The sequence below is a fragment of the Coregonus clupeaformis genome, chromosome 1 (genome assembly GCF_020615455.1).
Source record: "Coregonus clupeaformis isolate EN_2021a chromosome 1, ASM2061545v1, whole genome shotgun sequence".
Classification (NCBI taxonomy): Eukaryota; Metazoa; Chordata; class Actinopteri; order Salmoniformes; family Salmonidae; genus Coregonus; species Coregonus clupeaformis.
This window is the reverse complement of record NC_059192.1, coordinates 12862043-12875390: the sequence shown is the minus strand read 5'-3', so window position 1 is coordinate 12875390 and position 13348 is coordinate 12862043. Positions and strand designations below refer to the sequence as shown.

The window sequence follows — 13348 nt, the reverse complement described above, 5'->3', positions numbered from 1 at the left end:
CCAGAGAGCTGTGTAAGGACATCAGGGATAAAATTGTAGACCTGCACAAGGCTGGGATGGGCTACAGGACAATAGGAAAGCAGCTTGGTGAGAAGGCAACAACTGTTGGCGCAATTATTAGAAAATGGAAGAAGTTCAAGATGACGGTCAATCACCCTCGGTCTGGGGCTCCATGCAAGATCTCATCTCGTGGGGCATCAATGATCATGAGGAAGGTGAGGGATCAGCCCAGAATACACGGCAGGACCTGGTCAATGACCTGAAGAGAGCTGGGACCACAGTCTCAAAGAAAACCATTAGTAACACACTATGCCGTCATGGATTAAACTCCTGCAGCGCACGCAAGGTCCCCCTGCTCAAGCCAGCGCATGTCCAGGCCCGTCTGAAGTTTGCCAATGACCATCTGGATGATCCAGAGGAGGAATGGGAGAAGGTCATGTGGTCTGATGAGACAAAAATAGAGCTTTTTGGTCTAAACTCCACTCGCCATGTTTGGAGGAAGAAGAAGGATGAGTACAACCCCAAGAACACCATCCCAACCGTGAAGCATGGAGGTGGGAAACATCATTCTTTGGGGATGCTTTTCTGCAAAGGGGACAGGACGACTGCACCGTATTGAGGGGAGGATGGATGGGGCCATGTATCGCGAAATCTTGGCCAACAACCTCCTTCCCTCAGTAAGAGCATTGAAGATGGGTCGTGGCTGGGTCTTCCAGCATGACAACGACCGAAACACACAGCCAGGGCAACTAAGGAGTGGCTCCGTAAGAAGCATCTCAAGGTCCTGGAGTGGCCTAGCCAGTCTCCAGACCTAAACCCAATAGAAAATCTTTGGAGGGAGCTGAAAGTCCGTATTGCCCAGCGACAGCCCCGAAACCTGAAAGATCTGGAGAAGGTCTGTATGGAGGAGTGGGCCAAAATCCCTGCTGCAGTGTGTGCAAACCTGGTCAAGACCTACAGGAAACGTATGATCTCTGTAATTGAAAACAAAGGTTTCTGTACCAAATATTAAGTTCTGCTTTTCTGATGTATCAAATACTTATGTCATGCAATAAAATGCAAATTAATTACTTAAAAATCATACAATGTGATTTTCTGGATTTTTGTTTTAGATTCCGTCTCTCACAGTTGAAGTGTACCTATGATAAAAATTACAGACCTCTACATGCTTTGTAAGTAGAAAAACCTGCAAAATCGGCAGTGTATCAAATACTTGTTCTCCCCACTGTATATATATATACACACACTGCTCAAAAAAATAAAGGGAACACTAAAATAACACATCCTAGATCTGAATGAATGAAATCATCTTATTAAATACTTTTTTCTTTACATAGTTGAATGTGCTGACAACAAAATCACACAAATTATCAATGGAAATCAAATGTATCAACCCATGGAGGTCTGGATTTGGAGTCACCCTCAAAATTAAAGTGGAAAACCACACTACAGGCTGTTCCAACTTTGAGGAAAACCTGCAAAATCGGCAGTGTATCAAATACTTGTTCTCCCCACTGTATTTCATTTTCAATACATTTGCAAACATTTCTAAAAACGTAAATAGATTTAATAGATTTTGAATTTGGGCTGTAAAACAACAAAATGTGGAATAAGTCAAGGGGTATGAATACTTTCTGAAGGCACTGTATGAAGTGGGTGGAACAGTATGTAAACATTATTAAAGTGACCAGTGTTCAATGACTCTATAGGGCAGCAGTCTCTAAGGTGCAGGGTAGAGTACCGGGTGGTACAACAGCACATTTTAGGTAGCTTCAGTAGCTAGATATTTTAAATTAGGAACTTATCTTGAAAGATTGTTGGACCGCAGCCTTTAGCCCAATCAAGGGACTAGTGACTCGACCCGAGCTTGAGTATAAAGGACACAGACTTGGACTCAGATTTGCTTTGTTCTGCCTGCAGGACAGATCTGGTTGGTTCTATAATACTCTAACAAGCCCAAACCACCTCATCACACAGACAGGAAACAGGTCCAAACACGCTAGACCAATGAAATAACAGAAAAACACAGTTAGACCAATCAATTCATACAAACCAAACACAGATAGACAAATCAAATCACAGACCTAACACAGCTAGACCAATCAAATCACAGACCAGTCCAATACAACTAACCAATCAATACAATCCACTGACCAACCAACCACAGCCAAGACCAGACCACCTCCCCAGAACCTACCAAGTCAGTAGGGGGCAGACTAATTTGGCTGGCTAGCGCGTAGCGCTGCATTTGGTGTGAGTATAGCGTGCCCTTTCCCTGTGCTTTGTTGCATAGGTGACCATCTCTGTGGATGGCATCCTGACTACTACGGGCTACACCCAGGAAGACTACACCATGTTGGGCTCAGACGATTTCTTCTACGTGGGTGGAAGTCCCAGTACTGCTGACCTCCCTGGATCTCCTGTTAGCAACAACTTCATGGGCTGCCTTAAAGAGGTGGGGAGTACACACACACACACACACATACACACAATCTATACATTATACACACATGCATACACACGTCTACATATGCACACATCATAATCACATACAGAGCTAGGCCTACAGGCTTCTCTGTAGCTCAATTGGTAGAGCATGGCGCTTGTAACGCCAGGGTAGTGGGTTTGATCCCTGGGACCACCCATACGTAAACATTTATGCACACATGACTGTAAGTCGCTTTGGATAAAAGCGTCTGCTAAATGGCATATTATATTATATTCTCCACAGGCTCATTATCTCATACAGTATATATGGTAATAAGGCACACAGAGAGATACACACTTCTCATACAGTATATACGGTAATAAGGCACACAGAGATACACACACATCTCATACAGTATATACGGTAATAAGGCACACAGAGAGATACACACACTTCTCATACAGTATATACGGTAATAAGGCACACAGAGATACACACACATCTCATACAGTATATACGGTAATAAGGCACACAGAGAGATACACACACATCTCATACAGTATATACGGTAATAAGGCACACAGAGATATACACACACATCTCATACAGTATATATGGTAATAAGGCACACAGAGAGATACACACACATATCATACAGTATATACGGTAATAAGGCACACAGAGAGATACACACACATCTCATACAGTATATACGGTAATAAGGCACACAGAGAGATACACACACACATCTCATACAGTATATACGGTAATAAGGCACACAGAGAGATACACACACACATCTCATACAGTATATACGGTAAAAAGGCACACAGAGAGATACACACACACACACACACCTCATACAGTATATACGGTAATAAGGCACACAGAGAGATACACACACATCTCATACAGTATATACGGTAATAAGGAAACACTCACACATTTGGCAGTAGCATACTGCACTCACTCTCCCTCTGCAGGCTTCAGTATCAGAGAGAATCAGTGATGAGTGTTGCTGAGGGAGCAGACGCAGCGCTAAGCGCTAACATGCTAATTGGCTCCGCCACCGAGACCCTCTATCCATCCACTCTGCTCCAAATGGGCCAACGGCACACACACACACACACACACACACATACACACATGCGCACACACACACACAAACAGACAGATGATGTGCCAACAGTGATATCATTAGTTGTGTGTGTGTGTGTGTGTGTGTGTGTGTGTGTGGTTGATTGGTACTGATGGTGTTGTAGGCAGGCTGCTGTCATTTACATATCTAATTTGATCGTATGCTAATCCATGGGAAATAATTCAGATGTATGACGGAACACACTTGCATGACTGATCATTAGCCCTGTACAATAGTTAATGCCCACCAACACACACATTTATGCACATACACAAATACAAACACACACACACACATATAAAAGGCTGCATCTCATTAGTTCTTCCTCTCCTCATATCCTCTCTTCATCTCCTCTCCTCATCTCCTCTCCTCATTTCCTCTCCTCATCTCCTCTCCATGTCTCCTCTCCTTCATCTAGACTGGTATGGAAACACAGGTTTGGTGGAAGCAACATGACAGTGATAACTGAGGCTTTGCTTTCTTCCGTCCAACTAGTTCTGATCATTGTGACTGAAGGAGAGGAGACAAGGAGAGAGGAGATACAAGACTATTGATTTGCACTCTTGCTCTCTACCTTAATAACCTCTTATCCCTGACCCTTACCCTGACCCCTCAACCCTGACCTCTAGGTGGTGTATAAGAACAATGATGTACGGTTGGAGTTGTCTCGGCTGGCTAAGCAGGGAGATGCTAAAATGAAGGTAAGACATCATAGTTTCTTATTGGCTGGTGTCAAATCACATCCTAACCCTTAAAGGGGAATGGAAACACTAGGATTTAGAATGCCAGCTAACTGTAACTGTACATTTACTTCCTAAAGTGTTTCCAGTACCCTTTATGTAGTCCATTGCTACACAGCCCTATTCCTCAGTGTTTCACTTTATTTTGTTGTTTCGATTTAATGTGTGGCATTTTTAAATGCACTTTAAATAACATTTGATTTGATTCGATTTGACTGCAGGGCCCTGAAGAAAATAAGTAATATACAAAATAAATAATAAATAATTGAGATGAACAAACTAACTTAAAAAACGTTCCCATCCATCAGGTGAGCGGTATAGTGGCGTTTAAGTGTGAGAGCGTGGCGACCCTCGATCCCGTGACCTTTGACACCCCAGAATCGTTTGTGGCATTGAGCAAGTGGAGCGCCAAGAAGGCGGGGTCAATCTCCTTTGACTTCAGAACGACAGAACCCAATGGACTGATGCTCTTCAGCCACGGGAAACCACGGCAACAGCAACGCAAAGACCCCCGCACACCCCCCACCCTAAAGGTAAAGAGACACACACACACTGTTCAAATAAACCTACCATTAAAATTATAGACTGATCATTTCTTTGTCAGTGGGCAAACGTACAAAATCAGCAGGGGATCAAATACTTTTTTCCCTCATCAAATCAAATCAAATCAAATTTTATTGGTCACATGCGCCGAATACAACAGGTGCAGACATGACAGTGAAATGCTTACTTACAGCCCTTAACCAACAGTGCATTTATTTTTAACAAAAAAAGTGTTGAGAAAAAAAGAGCAGAAGTAATATAAAATAACAGTAGGGAGGCTATATATACAGGGGGGTACCGTTGCAGAGTCAATGTGCGGGGGCACCGGCTAGTTGAGGTAGTTGAGGTAATATGTACATGTGGGTAGAGTTAAAGTGACTATGCATAAATAATTAACAGAGTAGCAGCAGCGTAAAAAGGATGGGGGTGGGGGAGCAGTGCAATAGTCCGGTAGCCATGATTAGCTGTTCAGGAGTCTTATGGCTTGGGGGTAGAAGCTGTTGAGAAGTCTTTTGGACCTAGACTTGGCACTCCGGTACCGCTTGGCCGTGCGGTAGCAGAGAGAACAGTCTATGACTAGGGTGGCTGGAGTCTTTGACAATTTTGAGGGCCTTCCTCTGACACCGCCTGGTATAGAGGTCCTGGATGGCAGGGAAGCTTGGCCCCAGTGATGTACTGGGCCGTACGCACTACCCTCTGTAGTGCCTTGCGGTCGGAGGCCAAGCAGTTGCCATACCAGGCGGTGATGCAACCAGTCAGGATGCTCTCGATGGTGCAGCTGTATAATTTTTTGAGGATCTGAGGACCCATGCCAAATCTTTTCAGTCTCCTGAGGGGGAATAGGCTTTGTCGTGCCCTCTTCACGACTGTCTTGGTGTGTTTGGACCATGATAGTTCGTTGGTGATGTGGACACCAAGGAACTTGAAGCTCTCAACCTGTTCCACTACAGCCCCGTCGATGAGAATGGGGGCGTGCTCAGTCCTCTTTTTTTTCCTGTAGTCCACAATCATCTCCTTTGTCTTGGTCACGTTGAGGGAGAGGTTGTTGTCCTGGCACCACACGGCTAGGTCTCTGACCTCCCTCCCTTTAGGCTGTCTCATCGTTGTCGGTGATCAGGCCTACCACTGTTGTGTCGTCGGCAAACTTAATGATGGTGTTGGAGTCGTGCCTGGCCATGCAGTCATGGGTGAACAGAGAGTACAGGAGGGGACTGAGCACGCACCCCTGAGGGGCCCCCGTGTTGAGGATCAGTGTGGCAGATGTGTTGTTACCTACCCTTACCACCTGGGGGCAGCCCGTCAGGAAGTCCAGGATCCAGTTGCAGAGGGAGGTGTTTAGTCCCAGGATCCTTAGCTTAGTGATGAGCTTAGAGGGCACTATGGTGTTGAATGCTGAGCTGTAGTCAATGAATAGCATTCTCATGTATGTATGTATGTATGTATGTATGTATGTATGTATGTATGTATGTATGTATGTGTGTATATATGTGTATTTATATATATATCGTATGTAGCTAGCTAGCTAACAATTATTCGTAGGCTATTTGGCTAACTAACAGTAGTAGCTAGCCAGTTAGCCCTATTGACTTACTATGGGCTTGCGATCTACGCGCACTACAGTGGGTATTGTAGACAGGTAAACATGCCAAAATTAACACAGCATGTATTAATTACCGTATTAAGATAAAATATTGTAGTCAGGCAACATATGAGATGTCAATAGGTAACATTTCATTCCAAAGTCGGAGTGTATTGTCTCTCGCTTTAGCTCAAATAATGGCGCCATTGATTTCAATAAATTGTACGTAATTCTTTACTTGGTTGCATCATATTTCTGTGCATACTTTCCGTTGACGCTTGCATGAGTACGCAGTACACATTCGTAAAGTGCAATCCGTGCTCCGTTTCGCATACTTTGATTTGGACTCAAACTCCGACCCTCCCATGCTCCAATTTGCATGCTCGGAGCACGGTAGTATGCAATTTGAGATACACCCATTGACTACATACCGCCTCTTTCACCACCCCAACTCAAGGTAAGACCACACACACACACACACATATGCATACACACATTAACCACACAGACCCTCACATCCACCCCACCCTAAAGGTAGACACAAATACATTAATATTATATTGATGTTTATACTGGTGTTGATGTTTATACTGGTGTTGGTGTTGATATTTATACTGGTGATGGTGTTGATGTTTATACTGGTGATGGTGTTGATGTTTATACTGGTGATGGTGTTGATGTTTATACTGGTGATGGTGTTGATGTTTATACTGGTGATGGTGTTGATGATTATACTGGTGATGGTGTTGATGTTTATACCGGTATTGGTGTTGATGTTTATGCTGGTGATGGTGTTGATATTTATACTGCCGTTGGTGTTGGTGTTGATGTTTATACTGGTATTGGTGTTTATGTTGGTGATGGTGTTGATGTTTATACTGGTGATGGTGTTGATGTTTATGCTGGTGATGGTGTTGATGTTTATACTGGTGATGGTGTTGATGTTTATACTGCCGTTGGTGTTGGTGTTGATGTTCATATTGTACTGTTCTTTTCTATTGTTGCCGTTACTGTTGCAGGTGGATTTCTTTGCCATCGAGATGCTGGACGGTCACCTATACCTTCTATTGGACATGGGCTCAGGAACCACCAAGACCAAGGCCATCGACAGGAAGGTCAACGATGGCGAGTGGTACCACGTCGATTTCCAGAGGGATGGACGCTCAGGTATCTGATTTTATTTAACCTTTATTTAACCAGGCAAGTCGATTAAGAGCGATTCTTATTTACAATGACGGCCTGGCAAGTGGTGAGTGGGAAAGGTAACTTAACCTTTATATTAACATTACCATTTGAGCCATTTAGCAGACTCATTCTGAGCAACTTACAGTAAGTGTCAGTGCACCCTATACATTGATCCCTCTTAACCCTAACGTTGTGTGTGTGTGTGTGTGTGTGTGTGTGTGTGTGTGTGTGCATATAGGTACTATCTCAGTGAACTCACAGCGGACAGCGTACACTGCTCCAGGGGACAATGAGATTCTAGACCTGGATGATACTATGTACCTGGGAGGATTACCGGAGGACCGCCAAGGACTCATCTTCCCTACTGAGGTGTGTGTGTGTGTGTGGACGTGTTTAACTATTCTTGTGGGGACCAGAAGTCCCCACAAGAATAGTAAACAAACAAAAATTTGACCAACTGGGGACATTTTGTTAGTCCCTAAGAGGTCAAATGCTATTTCTAGGGGGTTTAGTGTTAAGGTTAGAATTAGTGTTAAGGTTAGAATTACGTTAAGGGTTAGGGTTAGGAGGTAGGGTTAGGTTTAGGTTTTTGGGTTAAGGTAAGGGTAAGGGTAAGAGTACGGGTTAGGGTTTAGGGTTGGGGAAAATAGGATTTTGAATGGGACTGAATTGTGTGTCCCCACAAGGTTAGCTGTGCAAGACTGTGTGTGTGTTTGTGTGTGTGTGTGTGTGTGTGTGTGTGTGTGTGTGTATAATCTGTCTCTCCTTCTCCCTGTAGGTGTGGACAGCGTTGTTGAACTATGGATATGTGGGCTGTGTGAGAGACCTGTTTGTGGACGGTCAGAGTAAGGACATCCGTCGTCTGGCTGAGGCTCAGAGAGCTGTGGGGGTGAAACCCTCCTGCTCCAGAGAGCCTCCTAAACAGTGTCTGTCCAACCCCTGCCAACACAGCGCCACCTGCAGGTACTGCTGTACTTCTACTTACTCAAGTCTACTCTACTGTACAGTATGGGAATATGTTGATGTGTGCTTGACTGTTTCTAAAGGACTAGACAGAGAGAAGACTTGTAGACATATTTACAGAATGTATTTCATGTCAATAAAGCACCTTGAATTGACCCTTCGCTAAGCCCCGCCCCAGAATTTTGGGCAACCAATCTCAGCGCTTCAGTGGATAACAACTGTTGCTAGCCAAGCTCGAGTCCAATGCCTAGAACAAGCTCTCGTTTCAAACCATAGATAGACTGTATGTTTCAAACGCATGGAAGCCAATGAGGGCAATGGCAAAAACTGGGATCTTTTATTTTATTAACAATAATTGATTCCTGAAATGCAGAGGCTGTAGATTTAGTATTTTTCAAATCCGAAATTATACTTTTGCTGCATTGTTTGCTATCTGGTTAGCTAGCGCTCATTGCATGACCACATTTTTATATTTTAGTCATTTAGCAGACGCTCTTATCCAGAGCGACTTACCGTTAGTGAGTGCATACATTTTCATACTGGTCCCCCGTGGGAATCGAACCCACAAACCTGGCGTTGCAAGCGCCATGCTCTACCAACTGAGCTACATGGGACCACCATCGAAAACGTTGCTAACACTAGCTAGCTAGCCAGTTATTATAACTTGTTTTCTCCAAATGTATGTTAGCTAGCTTATTCAGCAATACTATGAATATAATTCTCATCTGCTGTTGACATCAGGATACGATTTGAGAGCACTAGTTAGCTCCAGAAGTGGTTAGTAGCTTTGACTGCATGCTGACAGTGAATTCAGAGCTATCCATTGGCTAGCCACACGACAAACTTCATTTGACCAGGTTCCCATAAAGCAAGTGTAATGACAGTCCACCACAACTTCCCAGAGAGTCTCCTGATTAGCGATGGGTAGTCTTTGTTTAATTTCATTGTGTGTTAAAAACACAGTTTGAGATCATTGTGAGGGGATTTTGCCAGTGGTTGAATGAGGAATTGGACTTCCGAAGTAGCAACAGTAACCAGGGGGGCGGTGCTTAGCGAATGGTGAATTGAATGTAGGAATTCCAGTGTATCTGTAGTTTGATCTACTCTAGCATGACACTTGACTCGACACTTGACCTTTAACCCCAACCTCTGACCTCTGCAGGGAGGGCTGGAACAGATATGTGTGTGACTGCTCTGGGACCGGATACCTGGGACGGGCCTGTGAGAGAGGTGAGGAGAGGGGGAAAGAGGGAGAGATGGAGAGAGGGTGGAGGAGGGGCGTGTTATTTGATCTCTGGTTTATTTAAAGCATTGTCTACTGTGTAGTTACTACCCCTGAACAGTCATACTGAACCAATACAACATAGAAAAAGAGACAGACCGAGAGAGATGGAAGAAGATTGAGTGAGGGATGGATGAATAGAATCCCTTAGAGACTGAGAGAGAAAGAAAAGAAAGGAGAGGAGATGAGTCAGAGAGAGGGAGGAGAGAGATCACGTTGTCAGTGTCAAGCAGCTGATTCCATTACCACGATAGTTATTAGTCTTGCCAATATCTAACAAACACACACGCACCTCAGATCTGTCCTCTACAGGGAGATGGAAATTGAACAATTTGTGTGAAAGAGAGAGAACGAGAGGCAGTGAGAAAGGGAGAGAATCAACCTCCGTAACTGGTGGTTCAGTAGAAGGATGGACAGATGGAGAAACAGTTGGAGAGAGTGATTGCTCCCACCTTCTACCTGCGGTTTTACCTCTCTCCTTCTCTCTCTCTCCATCTTTCTCCATCCCACTCTCTTACTCAATTCAATTTCAATTTAAGGGCTTTATTGGCGTACGTTAACATTGCCAAAGCAAGTGAAATAGATAATAAACAAAAGTGAAATAAACAATAAAAAATGAACAGTAAACATTACACTCACAAAAGTTCCAAAAGAATAAAGACATTTCAAATGTCATATTATGTATATATACAGTGTTGTAACAATGTGCAAATAGTTAAAGTACAAATGGGAAAATAAATAAACATAAATATGGGTTGTATTTACAATGGTGTTTGTTCTTCACTGGTTGCCCTTTTCTTGTGGTAACAGGTCACAAATCTTGGTGCTTTGATGGCACATTGTGGTATTTCACCCAGTAGATATGGGAGTTTATCAAAATTGGGTTTGTTTTCGAATTCTTCGTGGATCTGTGTAATCTGAGGGAAATATGTGTCTCTAATATGGTCATACATTTGGCAGGAGTTTAGGAAGTGCAACTCAGTTTCGACCTCATTTTGTGGGCAGTGTGCACATAGCCTGTCTTCTCTTGAGAGCCAGGTCTGCCTTCGGCGGCCTTTCTCATTAACAAGGCTATGCTCACTGAGTCTGTACATAGTCAAAGATGTCCTTAATTTTGGGTCAGTCACAGTGGTCAGGTATTCTGGATTTTGATCATTAGTGCGTATCGGCCTAATTCTGCTCTGCATGCATTATTTGGTGTTTTACGTTGTACACAGAGGATATTTTTGCTGAATTCTGCATGCAGAGTCTCAATTTGGTGTTTGTCCCACCCCGGACCTCACAACCATAAAGGGCAATGGGTTCTATAACTGATTCAAGTATTTTTAGCCAGATCCTAATTGGTACATCGAATTTTATGTTCCTTTTGATGGCATAGAAGGCCCTTCTTGCCTTGTCTCTCAGATCGTTCACAGCTTTGTGGAAGTTACCTGTGGCGCTGATGTTTTTTTGTGTGCTTTAGGGCAACGGTGTCTAGATGGAATTTGTATTCGTATTTTTTGGAACACCATTATTTTTGTCTTACTGAGATTAACTGTCAGGGCCCAGGTCTGACAGAATCTGTGCAGAAGATCTAGGTGCTGCAGTAAGCCCTCCTTGGTTGGGACAGAAGCACTCTCTACCCCCTCTCACTCTCTCCCTCTCTCTACCCCCCTCTCTCTCTACCCCCCTCTCTCTCCCTCTCTCTACCCCCCTCTCTTTTATGTTTTTTATTGAACCTTTATTTAACTAGGCAAGTCAGTTAAGAACAAATTCGTATTTACAATGACGGCCTACCAAGAGGCAAAAGGCCTCCTGCGGGGACGGGGGCTGGGATTTTTAAAAAAATGTAGGACAAAACACACAACACTACATAAAGAGAGACCTAAGACAACAACACAGCATGGCAGCAACACATGACAAAAACATGGTAGCAATGCAACATGGCAGCAGCACAACATGGTAGCAGCACAAACATGGTACAAACATTGTTAGGCACAGACAACAGCACAAAGGGCAAAAAGGTAGAGACAACAATACATCACCCGAAGCAGCCACAACTGTCAGTAAGAGTGTCCATGATTGAGGCTTTGATTGTGTAGATGGAGATAAAACTGTCCAATTTGAGTTCCAGTCGCTAGCTGCAGTGAACTGAAAAGAGGAGCGAACCAGGGATGTGTGTGCTTTGGGGACCTTTAACAGATTGTGACTGGCAGAACGGGTGTTGTATGTGGTGGATGAGGGTTGCAGTAGGTATCTCAGATAGGGGGAGTGAGGCCTAAGAGGGTTTTTATAAATAAGCATCAACCAGTGTGTCTTGTAATGGGTATACAGAGATGACCAGTTTACAGAGGAGTATAGAGTGCAGTTATGTGTCCTATAAGGAGCATTGGTGTCCAATCTGATGGCCGAATGGTAAAGAACATCTAGCCGCTCGAGAACACCCTTACCTGCTGATCTATAAATTACGTCTCCGTAATCTAGCGTAGGTAGGATGGTCATCTGAATCAGGGTTAGTTTAGCAGCTGGGGTGAAAGAGGAGCGATGTGTGCTGAGAGAAGGACAGTGTACCGTCTAGCCATACTCCCAAGTACTTGTATGAGGTGACTACCTCAAGCTCTAAACCCTCAGAGGTAGTAATCACACCGGTGGGGAGAGGGACATTCTTCTTACCAAACTACATGACCTTTCTTTTGGAGGTGTTCAGAACAAGGTTAAGGGCAGAGAAAGCTTGTTGGACACTAAGAAAGCTTTGTTGTAGAGCGTTTAACACAAAATCCGGTGAGGGGCCAGCTGAGTATAAGACTGTATCATCTGCATATAAATGGATGAGAGGGCTTCCTACTGCCTGAGCTATGTTGTTGATGTAAATTGAGAAGAGCGTGGGGCCTAGGATCGAGCCTTGGGGTACTCCCTTGGTGACAGGCAGTGGCTGAGACAGCAGATGTTCTGACTTTATACACTGCACTCTTTGAGAGCAGTAGTTAGCAAACCAGGCCAAAGACCCCTCAGAGACACCAATACTCCTTAGCCAACCCACAAGAATGGGTAGGTAATAAGCTTCTAGTGTTAACGTGTAGAACCCCCCCCCTCTCTCTCTTTCTTTCAGGTGCTCTAGTGGAGTACCATTTCCTCATTTCATTTAGTCAGCTGTTTAGAAATTACGCAGCGTGTGTGTGCGTATGTGTTGGTGTTAGTTATGTTATCGTGATATAACAGGCTAACCTCCAGTTAATGAGGATTCATTAGCATTTTAGCCAACAGCTTTTCTCCTGCTCTTCCTCTCTCTTTCTTGCTCTCCTTCTCCCTATCTCTCCTTCGCTCTGTCCTTGCTCGCTTTACTGAGCACTCTTCTGTTCCCTCTGAAATTCACTCACTTATTCACACACACACACTCTGAGCTCATTAGTATTCATGAGACCTCTCTTCCTGTTCTCTTGTTTTTGCCTGCAACGGTGTCCCAGAGAGAGAGAGAGAGAGAGAGAGAGAGAGAGAGAGAGAGAGAGAGAGA

At 44.0% G+C, this 13348-nt stretch overlaps 1 protein-coding gene across 25 annotated transcripts in view; it reads left to right on the top strand.

Annotated features, from left to right (window-relative positions):
• LOC121531048 (neurexin-1a-like) overlaps positions 1 to 13348 on the top strand; it is a 99393-nt gene that overhangs the window by 43813 nt on the left and 42232 nt on the right. For all 25 annotated transcript variants that reach the window (XM_041837662.2, XM_041837499.2, XM_041837585.2 and 22 more), the window contains 7 exons: positions 2294 to 2455; positions 4196 to 4267; positions 4615 to 4839; positions 7448 to 7595; positions 7852 to 7982; positions 8392 to 8576; positions 9739 to 9806. In XM_041837662.2, the coding sequence (XP_041693596.1) occupies positions 2294 to 2455; positions 4196 to 4267; positions 4615 to 4839; positions 7448 to 7595; positions 7852 to 7982; positions 8392 to 8576; positions 9739 to 9806 (991 nt within the window). The remainder of the gene's footprint in view (positions 1 to 2293; positions 2456 to 4195; positions 4268 to 4614; positions 4840 to 7447; positions 7596 to 7851; positions 7983 to 8391; positions 8577 to 9738; positions 9807 to 13348) is intronic.